This window comes from Rhinatrema bivittatum, chromosome 2 (genome assembly GCF_901001135.1).
Source record: "Rhinatrema bivittatum chromosome 2, aRhiBiv1.1, whole genome shotgun sequence".
Taxonomy (NCBI): domain Eukaryota; kingdom Metazoa; phylum Chordata; class Amphibia; order Gymnophiona; family Rhinatrematidae; genus Rhinatrema; species Rhinatrema bivittatum.
Window position 1 is genome coordinate 261,215,202 of NC_042616.1, and position 13,417 is coordinate 261,228,618.

Consider the following 13,417-nt stretch of genomic DNA (forward strand, 5'->3'; position numbering starts at 1 on the left):
GCGCAGGCTATACAAAATCGATAGCCTTGCGCGCGCCGATCCAGGATTTTAGTGGATACGCGCGGCTCCGCGCGTATCTACTAAAATCCAGCGTACTTTTGCTTGAGTCTGATGCGCAAGCAAAAGTAGGCTGATCGCGCTTCTTTTAAAATCTACCCCAAAGTGCCTAGTGGTAGCAGCGGCTCATTTGCACAAAGAAAGTGTACACGTTTTTCCTTACCTGGATGACTGGCTCATTAGAAGTCAGTCAAAGCAAGGAGCTCTCATCTCTCTCAGGCTCACAATCAATCTGCTCCACTCGTTGGGATTCCTAATCAACTACCAGAAATCCCACCTCATACCATCTCGCCTACTGCAATTCATCTGAGCAGAGTTAAACACATATCAAGAGCCTTCCTCACAGATTACCGTGCAGAGGCACTCTCCTCATTAGCGAAATCTCTGCACACAAAGAAACATGCGACAGCCCATCAGTTTCTCACTCTGCTCGGCCACATGGCCTCCACAGTTCATGTCACTCCTAAGGCCAGATTAGGCATGAGAACAACCCAATGGACATTAAGATCACAGTGGATACAAGCCATTCAACCACTGTCGTCTCCAATTCAAATAACCCACCAACTACGTTAATCTCTCCTCTGGTGGGCGAATAAGAATAACTTGTGCACAGGTCTACCCTTCCAACAACCAATTCCGCAAATAACTTTAGCTACAGATGCATTAACCTTAGGTTGGGGAGCGCACACAGGCAATCTCCAAACTCAAGGTATTTGACAAAACTTGAAGCAACATTTCAAATCAATTTCCTGGATCTTCAAGCTATACGTTATGCTCTACATGCGTTCAAGGACTGCCTTTCACACAAGACTGTTCTTATAGAGACAGACAACATGGTAGCCATGTGGTACCTGAACAAACAGGGAGGTATGGGCTCGTATCTCCTTTGTCAAGAAGCCGCACAGTTTTAGGACTGGGCCCTCACACATTCCATGTTTCTCCGGGCCACTTATCTAGCAGGCATCCACAATATAGTTGTAGATCGCCTAAATCTTCAGTTCCATCCCCACGAGTGGTCCCTGGATCCTTTGGTAACGACCAGAATATTCCAACGCTGGGGCCAACCAACCATAGACCTCTTTGCATCCGAACTGAATCGCAAAGTGGACAAATTCTGCTCCCTATACAAACGGAACAGCAAGTGCGCCAGGGATGCCTTTGCTCACCCCTGGAATTCAGGCCTTCTATACGTGTATCCCCCGATACCGCTAATAACCAAAACTCTAGTAAAGTTACAACAGGACAAAGGGTTAATGATACTCATAGCCCCATATTGGCCTCGACAAGTGTGGTTTCCCATACTTCTTGACCTCTTGATCAGAGAGCCAATTCGCGTGGGTATAGCTTCCACTCTCATAACTCAGGATCAGGGCAGGTTGTGCCATCCCAACCTTCAATCCCTATCTCTAACAGCCTTGATGTTGAAAGCTTGATCCTACATCCACTCAATCTTTCAACTAATGTGTCTCAAGTGCTGGTAGCTTCACGTAAACCTTCCACACAAAAAACCTATTAGTCTAAGCGGAAACGATTAACTACGTGGTGGGCATAGAAAAGTATTGACCCCTTTTCCTGCCCCACATCATCTTTATTAGACCATCTCTGACACCTTTCAGACTCTGGTCTCCAGACCACGTCAGTAAGGGAACATTTAAGTGCTATCTCAGCTTACCATCATACAATAGGGGATGCACCGAAGGCGCAACCCCTTGTCAGTAGGTTTATGAAAGGTTTAATTCACCTTAAACCCCTGTTACGGCCACCAGTCACAGAATGGGTCCTTAATGTAGTACTAGCAAGACTCATGCGTTCTCCCTTTGAACCCATGGATTCCTGCGATATTAAATTGCTTACATGGAAAGTTCTCTTCTTAGTAGCTATTACATCTGCTAGAAGGGTTAGTGAGTTACAAGCACTTGTCACATACTCACCCTGTACAAGGTTCTTACATGATCGATTGGTACTCCGTACTCACCCTAAAAGGTAGTTACGGAATTCCACTTGAATCAATACATAGCCTTGCCTACATTCTTCCCAAGACCTCACTCTCAGCAAGGTGAAAGGGTTTTGCACACCTTAGACCAGAACTTTCCAAAGTATGTGTCGCGACACTTTAGTGTGTTGCCTGCAGTGTGCCACGCAAGCCCGGTGCAAGTGAGGGACGGCGCAAGTGGTATACCGAGGAGAGGTCAGGGGGAGCCAATGCGGCTGCCGGTTGACCTCATCCCACTGGCGGCTGAGTAGTGAAGTATCGTTGTGCTGTGCCAGAGACACACAGCAGGAAGATCGGCAGGTCTGTGGTGGAGCTCACGTCACCACGGCCTGAAGAAAAAGGTCACGTCGAAACATGCAGGTGCTCCTCCTCCTTCCTGCCCGCGTGGCCCCAGAAGAAAAATGTTGCCGGAGCCGCATGGGCAGGAAGGAGGAGGAGCATCAGCCACGTGCAGAAGAGGAGCAGTGTTGTTGCAGCGGGCTGAGAAGAGGAGGAGGCCCGGTAGCAGGGCCGCCACTGCGGATCGACCCGAGAAGATCAGGGCCGTTGCGGATCGGCCTGAGAAGATCAGGGCCGCTGCAGAGCCCATCCTGCAGCGGCCCAGAGGTAAGAGAGAGGCTGAGGGCCCATAGAGTGTGTGTATGAGATGAGTTGAGAGATTGTGTGTCTGTGTGTGAGTGAGTTGAGAGACTGTGTATGGGAGTGAGGATCTGAATGTTTGCAGAGACAGCATGTGAGAGCCTGTGTGTGTGTGTGAGAGAGAGAAAACATGTGACAGTGAGAGCCTGTGCTTGAGCAAGACAGCATGTGGGAGTGAGAGAGAGCCTGGGTGTGTGAGTCAGACAGCATGTGCAAGAGAGAGACTGTGTATGAATGATTGTATGAGAAAGAGCATGTGAGCGGGAGAGCCTGTGTGTGTGTGTGTGCGTGTGTGTGTGTGAGAGAGAGAAAGCATGTGAGAATGAGAACCTGACTGTGTGTTTGAGGGAAGAAGATAGATGCAGATAAAAGAAATAGAAAAAAAGACAATATGAAAGGAATTGGCAAAAAAATAAGAAAGGGAAGGTGGAACAAAGAAGCCTGTGACCAACCGATTAGAAAACTAAGATCAGACAGCAAAGGTAAAAAAAAAAAAAATTACTTTTAACTGATTGGCACATGTAATCTTTGGTAATGTGCAAGAGTAGCAGTTTCTCTATGCGGATCTCACAATGTACAAGATCAACATGGAGGAAGTGGAAACTCATGGGGCCTGCACAGAGGAGGCAGCAAAATGGGCTTCAGTGCCAGTAGCAGCAATCAGCGCCTCCCCAATAGCCATGCGGCATGAATGACAGTGGCAGCAGAGGAATGTGAGAGGCTCCGAGGTTGCTGGAAAAAGAAAGAGAAGGGGTCTGCCTTTAGTGTGTGCATGTGTATGAATGGGAGTCTGCCTGGGGTTTGTATGTGTGAGAATAGGTGCCTGCCTGTGTGTGGTGTATGTGTGTGTGAGAATGAGTTGGTGCCTGCCTGGGGGTCTGTGTGTGTGTGAGAATGAATGGCTGCATACCTGGGGGATGGTGAGGGAGTGGTGTGAAAATGAATGGGAGCTTGCATGGGTGTGTGTGTTTGTGTGTATGTGAGGGAGCCAGAGACAGTGAGAGCATGAGTGTGTATGAGATAATCCAGGGGAGTAAGAGTTTGTGTGGGGGGTGTGTGTGGAGGGGGAGAGAGTGTCTTAGAGCCTGAGAGTGTGTCAGTGTCTGCGAGAGTGAGAGGTTATGGTGGGTATAAGAGCATGAATGTGTATGTATGTGACAGTGTATGTGTGAGAGAGAATGGACATGTGAGTATGTGTGAGAGAGAGAGGATAACCTCCTAATTCTTGACAATATCAGGGTGACTGGAAATCAAGAGCTCCCACGTATGGATAGCAGGGGCTTTTTAGAATCCTTAGTAGTTTCAATTATTGGGTGTTATTTGATATATGTGCTGTTTTGAAATATTTTATTGGTGTTTGTAAAAGATGTATATGATTTTCATTAATAGAAATTCTATTTATCAGTAGTTTTAAAATATTATTTTATTAGTATAGTTTTACTATTATAACTGATGCTTTATGTTTCTTGATTTTATTTGTTTTATGAGGAATGGTGGTTCTGTTTTTCCATTGTTAATACACAGAGTCTGGCTTCTTGGGGTTTCCATTTCAGTTTTTGTCTAATTTGTGCTCCTTTATTTTGTATTCTGTATTTGGTGAGGGTCTGTCTCTGCTCTGTGTGTGTGTGACCATGATCAGAGATTCTGCTAGCATACAGGTCTATCCAGTAAAGTGCGGCCGCGTTTCCCCGCTGCTAACCCGCGTTCTACTCACTTTCCGGCCGCGTTAGCCCTTCCTGCGATCCACAACCCCCTTTAACCTACCCTTACCGCGTCCTAAAATCCCCGGGCAACCCCTTCCGCACGCGACATGTATATTGCATGTAAACGAACGAATTAGCTATTCCCTAGCATCCAGTAACCCGCACCCCGACTACCACTATTTTACCCTGCCGTTTTGCCGTGCGTTTAACCTGCTAACTTACCGCCTACCCTTACCCCTGCGTTAGAGGCAGGGGTAAGGGTAGGCGGCAAGCTTTCCCCCAGCTCCCGCTCACCTGCCCTGGCCGCGTCCATGGATGCTGGTCTCCGGGGCAGCCCCAGTCCTCTCCCCTTCTCCCGAAGCAAACAAAAAGCGAAAAAAAAAGTTGCAAGAGAGAGAGGGGAGAGGACGGGCAATCCTACGCTCGGCGACTTACTTTTGCAGCCCCCCTTCGGACATTGTGGCTTCCCCCTTGCCAGTCCCCTCTCCCCTCCTCCCGAAGCAGGGTGCGAAAAGCAGCCTTGCTCCGGGAGGAGGGAAGAAGGGACTGGCAGTGTAAAGCGGCGAAGCGACTTACTTTTTGCAGCCCCCTCCGGACATCGGAAGACCTCTCCTGCCTCCAGCTGCCGTGACGTCACGTCTTCAGCGGCCGTGCAGGCGTCCATCTTCGCGAGCAGCTGGAGGCAGGAGAGGTCGTCCGATGTCCGGAGGGGGGTGCAAAAAGTAAGTCGCTTCGCCGCTTCGTCGCTTTACACTGCCAGTCCCTTCTTCCCTCCTCCCGGAGCAAGGCTGCTTTTCGCGCCCTGCTTCGGGAGGAGGGAAGAAGGGACTGGCAGTGTAAAGCGACCTCTCCTGCCTCCAGCTGCTCGCGAAGATGGACGCCTGCACGGCCGCTGAAGACGTGTCATTTCAAATGACATTTGAAATGACAGATACCAGCGTGGCCGTGAAGCGTTAGGCCCGCGCACCCAGGATACTGTATAGGCGCTCTATACAGTAAAACGGGTTGCGCGGGCCTAACGCTTCACGGACGCTTCTTAGACGCAGCTTGCATTTGCAAGCTATTTACATACAGGATCGAGCGGTAGGTGAGCTGCACTGTGCGTGCGGCAACTGCGGGTGCGCCGGGCACTAACGCAGCTCTTCCTACCGCTCTTTACTGGATAGACCTGATAGGGATCTATAGCAATCTGGTTTGTTTTGTTTCCTCAGTTGGTGGTGTATTGGTATTCTAGGACCCAGTGTAATATTTACCCTTGCTTTTTCACAGGTAGGGTTATTGTTGTTTGAGTCCTTGGTGTTATTACCATTGTTACAATGGGATTGCAGTATAGATTTTGAGTGTCTTTTTTGTGGGGTTTTGTGTTAGTTCACAATGTGCCTGGCAGTGGAAGGTGTTTGTGCTGCTGTTATTGTGAGGTGACACCAGAATTTGAAAATATCTTTTAGTTTGATGAGCTGTAAGGGAAACATCCAAGCTCCATTGTTTGGGGGAATTTCAGTGGATAACACAGAGTTACAGAACTGGAGATGCAGGATTTATATTGACATTCTGTTCCTTCCTATAAATTCCAGACTTCACTCTCATAGCCATATAGAATTAGTTGAATAAGGCTATCAAATAATTTTATAGTGTGAAACTGGCCAGCTTTTTAAAATTACACGGAAGACCCTTTAGACTTTTTTATTAACACCAAATATTCAAAAGCTGTGTTCATGCCATCAAGCTCATATATCTCATTAAAGAGGTAAATTGAATAACACAATAACTTTGTTTTATTATTGTTACTCATAAATTATAACAATAACATTAATCTTGGAATATTATATATATTTAATATAAATAAAAGGTTTTCACAAGATAGGTTGTGTCGTGAAACATTTTATTATGTATATATTTAAGGAAACATACATAAATTGTCAAAATACATTTCGTTCGCTTAACCTTTAACCTCTGGTTTGCTAGTAGACTGAATTACTGTGTCACGAAATTGTTTGTCTAAAAAGTGTGTCACTAACATGAAAAGTTTGGAAAGCTCTGCCTTAGACTGTAAACGTACACTTGCATATTACCTAGAGCCACACTGCTGTCCATGGACAATCCACTCAACTCTTTGTTTCTTTTGATAAAAACAAACTGGGTAATGCAGTGGGCAAGCAAACTCTCTCTAACTGGCTTGCAGAATGTATAGAGTTCTGCTTTGACAAAGCAGGCCTTACCCTCCAGGGACGAGTAAAGGCGCACTCAGTAAGAGCAATGTCACCCTCAGTAACACACTATCGTTCAGTACCAATAGCTGACATATGTAAAGATGCAACAGGTAAAAAAAAATATGCATACCCTCAGTTATGTGAATATACTACTCAATCAATTCAGAGGAACTTGGCAAAATATTATGCCCACACTTTATTATTTACATAATTTTTAAACAGCACTTACAACATGATACTGCTATATGACCACAGTACCTTCATAACCACACTACATTCATGCATTACCCTTCATTCATACCACTCATACCATCCATACCAAATATCACTTAAAACATAATCACTGCTAATTTTCCATAATAATAACCCAGGTGATACCTCACCACATACATATAATGTATACAGTGTACATTGTAACACTGAACATTGTAATATATAAATCACATGATAATCCCCACATTGCACAATAAAATGTAATTCACAGAAATGTGTACATCTACTTTATACACTTAGTTCTTCCATTTAAACCATATGCATATTCCAATCCTTTTATATTTAATGTTATATACTTAAATGTGGATTAAACATTTTTCTGTCCCTTTTGTATATGTCCACTTCCACTTCCAACGAGAGCATCATTTCACCCACAGAACAGGGCTTCTTCAGGGAACTACAATGCTAATGTGAATCATCAAAGTTTCATCAAACTGCCATCATGCGATGTATTACTTCACAATATTCATGGGTCAGCAACAAATTTTCGTAGAAGTGCTATAGTACTGCATAAGGTCTATTCCATAGCAGAGATATCTATAAACCACTAACCTACTGTTATCATACAACCATTCTAATCTTTGCATAATATTGAATATCCTTATATACACTAACACCATTCACACGGACATTACCAGCTTAATATCATCTTAGACAGGCAGATCTCACAGCCAACGTGTTTCTTCATAAAGGTGTTGAATACCACGGAATTTATGACCAAGTCACAAATATGTCGCATATCAGCGCCTTTTATAGTTTTATATGGCTTTATATAGTCCCATATCTGTAACAAATATATACTGAGAATTAACCACTATTCACATACCACTTTCATCATATTCTTAATAGAAACACTGACATCAAATCTGTCAGTCTCCATAGCTGCAATTAAGTGAACATCAAAAACAATTGGATAGTTATCATAATAACATCAAGAAAATTAAACTTAGTACATTTCTGCGTTTCATCAACTTCCCAAAGAGTCAATTAATTTCGTCGAAAGAAATGTGGAAAAAATACATACTAGAAGTCTTGAAATTGCCAGAACAAGCTTTACCAATAACTACTAGGATATATTATATCCCAAGTAGTAGTAGTACTAATAAGGAAGGAGAAAACAGAATGGTAAATGATGTCCCCAAGCAACTTAATTTAACTGAATTCCTAGAGACGTCTCAAAATGATCAAACTTTGCCTGCTACTATGGTGGTTTCTTACCTAATGGAAGCAGATAAGGAATTGACTTTGAGAATGTTCTTTAGACATAGAACTGAATTGTTTATGGGATATAAGGTTAATATATTTCCAGATTTGGCCAAAAGCACTCAAAAAAAGGAGGAAGCAATTCCTCATTTTAAGACCTAGAGTGTTAGAAATTGGTGCAATGTTTCTTCTGAAATACCCTTGCAAATGTTTAGTTAAATATCAAAGTTTATCCTATGTTTTCTTTCATCCGAATCAGCTTACAACCTTTCTTGTGGGTAAGAGGGTAATGCCTGAAAGTTCATCCCCAAAAGATTAGGGGATACTGTCTAGTTAAAACGCTCATAAATGAAATAGTTCACTGTGCTTTTGTTTCATATTTCTTTAAAAATCAATAATATAATATAATTCCTGAGGTAGTATCTTAGATCTCGGATTGTGGACTTTGATTATGTTACAAAAGATATAGTTTATGTATTGGAATATTTCTTATATGATTTGAATTGTACATGTTTTCAAACAAGAAGTGTTTTCTTGATTGTAATGTTTAAAATTCATTAAAATAAAATTATAAAAAAAAAAACTTAGTACATTTCAACGAGATGAGAAAGACTATACTAGTGGTTACATGTATTCCTGGATGCAAACTAAGAAGAATAACAAATACAAGAATAAGGGAGATTTCTCATCCTCATCGGAGGAGTCCTCCGATGAGGATAAGAATATTCAAGATAAAGAGTGCCAGACAGGTCTGTTTTAACATGTCAGATGTACATCATCATGAGGAACATCGCCCTATCAAAGAGGGATTTATAACGAGAGGAAGAGAAGCAAGGGGTGATCAGAATTTCAAAACAAGAAAGTCCTATGGATATAGGGAACCGTATAATTTTCGAAGATAGTACGGTAGATTCTCAGTGTGTTTTAAATATTGGGCAATCTGATAATGTGGTTAATTTGTCCTCTAAGCAGTTTGGAAATGTCATTTTGGATTTGTGTCGCCATCTTGCCCGTGTGGTCGCCGGCGCCATCTCCCCCCCTTGATCGCCTTATTGTCCGCACAAGTGAGACGTGTGCACAGCGGCGAGCCGGGCGCATAAACTACTTGTGCGCATAGTGGCACGTGCACCTGTGCCGTGCACACAGTAAACCACACAAAGTTTATGGGCGCACAGCGACACGCTCAACGGCGCCGGGCACACAAATCAAGCCGGTGCGCACAGTGGCACACACATCTCTCACTAGGCGCACATAGCGGCCTGCACGCACATTTTCCGCAACTTGCACGCACATCTTCACACCCGGAGCACATATCTAAGCCTCCCGGTGAACGCATATAGGTGCACAGATGAGTTTTGAATGACTCCACGCACTCAAATCATGGCACCACCGGCCAAGAAAGCCAAGGGACAAGCTCTCTGCCTAGCCTGCCACCTGAGAGCAGCACAACAGGAAGTGGCTTCGGCCCTGTGCCTGCAGTGCGAAGTGGCCCTGGGGGAACCAGGACAAGGCCCCACCAGCCAGTAGTGGAATCCGGCTCCACCAACGACAGTATCCCAGACCTCTCTATCCCCGGCTCGGTTCCTACTAGGTTGGGCACGTCGGAATGCCGCTGGCTTCAATATGGATCCAGGAACCTTTTCCTGGGTGGAATTCTTCAAAGGGCTGCAAACCTTTGTTCTGTAGAACTGCAGTTTGCGTCTAACTGTATGAAATATCACACCCCCTACCAATCCTCTCTGCATATAGTGCTTCCTATCCTGCTGTCGCCTCTTATAGCAATACTGCCTGACCAGTTTTCTGATGGGTTTGGGCAGGAAAGGACCACAGCAGCAGCAGCTCTGCTGAATGCTACTGTTGGGCTCTGAAAGAAAACATAAAAGGCAGTATGTGATAGCAGTATGTAGGTACAAATGGACAGACTGTGGACCAAATGGTCCTAATATGACTTATTTTCTATATTTTCTATATTTCTTCATATTTAAATAGTAGCTAGTGAGTCTGTGTGGCAGCAGCTTCTTTTCTTTGTTAAATAAATGTTTTATGTTTAAGTAGAGCTTATTTGAAACTGAATAAGAAACTATTTTGTTCTTGACATCTGAATGTCAGCCACAGGCAATTCCATTGAAACTAATGGGTTGGCCTGCATGTGTTTACCATTTCCAAATGGTGATGCATTAATGTGGAAATGTATAATAGTAAATATAAAAATCTTTATTGTACCTAATAGCCTTTTTTTTTTCCAGGTGGGCGAAATGGCTATGGTGCAAAACTCTGTAACATATTCAGCACAAAGTTTACAGTTGAAACTGCCTGCAAAGAATATAAACACAGCTTTAAACAGGTATGTAACAGGGTATTGCCTTCAGGCTTTCATTTATTGATCAACATCTTTTTAATTTTAACATTCTCTTAACATTTCAGTATAAAGATCTGTAGAAAAAAAACATCAAAGATAAGAATAATGGTCTTCACTTTCTAAAATGTTTATTTATCCCAGTGAAGTTTCATAGTGGGCATATCTTTTCCTCCTTCAGTTTTGCTGAACTCCCTAGGACAGCCATGTTTGGAACACACTTGCAATAAGAACATAACATAAGAAATTGCCAAACTGGGTCAGACCAAGGGTCCATCAAGCCCAGCATCCTGTTTCAAGCAATGGCCAATCTAGGCTACAAGTACCTGGCAAGTACTCAAACGCTAAGTAGATCCCATATTAGCAGTGGCTATTCCCTAAGTCAACTTGATTAATAGCAGTTAATGGATTTCTCTTCCTCTAAGAACTTATCCAAATCCAGTTACACTAACTGCACTAACCACATCCTCTAGCAGCAAATTCTAGAGCTTAATTGTATGTTGCGTGAAAAATAATTTTCTCCGATTAGTTTTACATTTACTACTTGCTAACTTCATGGAGTGCCCCCTAGTTCCTTCTATTATCCACGAGTAAATAACCGATTCACATTTACCTGTTTTAGACCTCTCATGATTTTAAAGACCTTTATCATATCCCTCCTCAGTAGTCTCTTCTCCAAGCTTAATAGTCCTAACCTCTTTAGCCTTTTCTCATAGGGGAGCTGTTCCATTCACTTTATCTTTTTGGTTGCCCTTCTCTGTAACTTCTCCACTGCAACTATAGCTTTTTTGAGATGCGGCGACCAGAATTGTACACAGTACTCAAGATGCGGTCTCACTATGGAATGATACAGAGGTATTATTTATTTATTTATTTAACAGTTTTATAAACCGAAGTTCTGGTAACAAAGTTACTAGTCACTTCAGTTTACATTACAACAATAGATTGACAGTATAAAGAATAATGTCATACAATGAACAGGGTAAATAGAACTTGGAAAAAATAAATAATAATAACTTAATAGGAGTAATTATATACAAAGTAGTGGACCATCCTGGAGATCAAAGCTTAGATATTGAGTTTAAGATTAAGAGAATGCTTGGTTGAACAACCAGGTCTTTAGTCTTTTTTTAAAGGTGGGAGTCGATTGTTCAATTCTAAGGTCTGGTGGGAGTGAGTTCCAAAGATTAGGACCGGCAGTGTATTATGTATTATGACATTTTCTGTTTTATTCACCAGTTCCTTCCTAATAATTCCTATCATTGTTTGCTTTTTTGACTGCCGCAGCACACAGCTGACAATTTCAATGCATTATCCACTATGATGCCTAGATCTTTTTCTTGGTTGGTAGCTCCTAATATGGAGCCTAACATTGTGTAACTACAGCATGGATTATTTTTCCCTATATGCATCACCTTGCACTTGTCCACATTAAATTTCATCTGCCATTTGGATGTCCAATCTTCCAGTCTCACAAGGTCCTCCTGCAATTTATCACAATCTGCTTGTGATTTAACTACGAATAATTTTGTATCATCTGCAAATTTGATTAACTCACTTGTCGTATTACTTTCTAGATCATTTATAAATATATTGAAAAGCATTGGTCCTTTTCCACTGAGAAAATTGACGAAAGGACACCATCTCCTATCCCAACACTTTTTATTTTTCTTAGAAACCTATCATGAGGGACTTTGACAAATGCCTTCTGAAAATCCAAATACACTATGGGGTAGATTTTAAAACCTGCACGCACGCACACATGTACGCCCGATTTTATAACTTGCGCGCACAGGCCACCTTGCAGTCTTCAGGTACATAAGCACATAAGAAATTGCCATGCTGGGTCAGACCAAGGGTCCATCAAGCCCAGCATCCTTTTTCCAAAAGAGGCCAGACCAGGCTACAAGAACCTGGCAAGTACCCAAACACTAAGAAGATCCCATGCTACTGTTGCCATTAATAGCAGAGTCCATTCCCTAAGACAGCTTGATTAATAGCAGTTAATGGACTTCTCCTCCAAGCTACACTAACTGCACTAACCTCATCTCTGGCAGCAAATTCCAGAGTGTAATTGTACGTTGGGTGAAAAAGAATTTTCTCTTATTAGTCTTAAATGTGCTACTTGCTAACTTCATGAAGTGCCCCCTAGTTCTTCTATTATTTATTTATTTATTTATTTATTTATTTATTTATTTGAAGCTTTTATATACCGAGGTTTAGCACATGCCTTCACCCCGGTTTACATTGGAACGAAACAATGATACATAGAACAATTTGAGAAACAAAAGTATATGCAACTAGCATATGGAGAAGGATGTAACAGGAAATAACTAAAAATAATTTAATTCAAATAACGAAAATGAAAATAGAAACGAAAAACGAGGAAGGTATATACAAACTCGTGCTCTGAATACAAGAAAGTCTGAATGGGAAAAGAAGGAAATGAGGGGGGGATGGGGTAGGTAATGGAAGGAGGAAGGGGTAGGTATGAGGAGAAGAGAAGAGGGGAGAAGGATGAGAAGCTTAAGGCATCACAATTGTGGATTGCTTAAATCATCATTGAAAGTCTGGCTGAAGATCCAGGTTTTCAGTTCTTTTTTTGAATGATTTATTTTCGATGATAGTGGTGAGGTAGCATGGTAGGGCGTTCCAGAGTTTAGGCCCCGCTATGGAGAGAGCTCTATTTCTGGTGTTAGTAAGCTTAGCCATGGGATATGTGGGTATTTCGAGTAGACGTTTATCAGAAGTTCTGGTGTTCCGTTGAGGTTTGTGGGGGTGGAACATTTTACTGACTGCGGAGTTAACTGAATTGTGTAATGCGTCGTGGATGATCGTCAGGGTTTTGTATTCAATTCTCTGAATGATTGGTAGCCAGTGTAGGCTTTTTAGTATTGGGGTGATGTGATCCGATTTTTTATTTCCGGTCAGTACTCTTGCAGCGGCATTCTGCAGTAACTCAAACATTGATACCATTATCCGA

General features: G+C 42.5%; 1 protein-coding gene across 1 annotated transcript in view; it reads left to right on the forward strand.

Moving 5' to 3' along the window:
- Positions 1 to 13,417, forward strand: part of TOP2B (DNA topoisomerase II beta) — a 777,593-nt gene that overhangs the window by 261,063 nt on the left and 503,113 nt on the right. Inside the window, 1 exon segment of the mRNA XM_029589448.1 lies at positions 10,325 to 10,422. Within this exon segment, the coding sequence (XP_029445308.1) occupies positions 10,325 to 10,422 (98 nt within the window).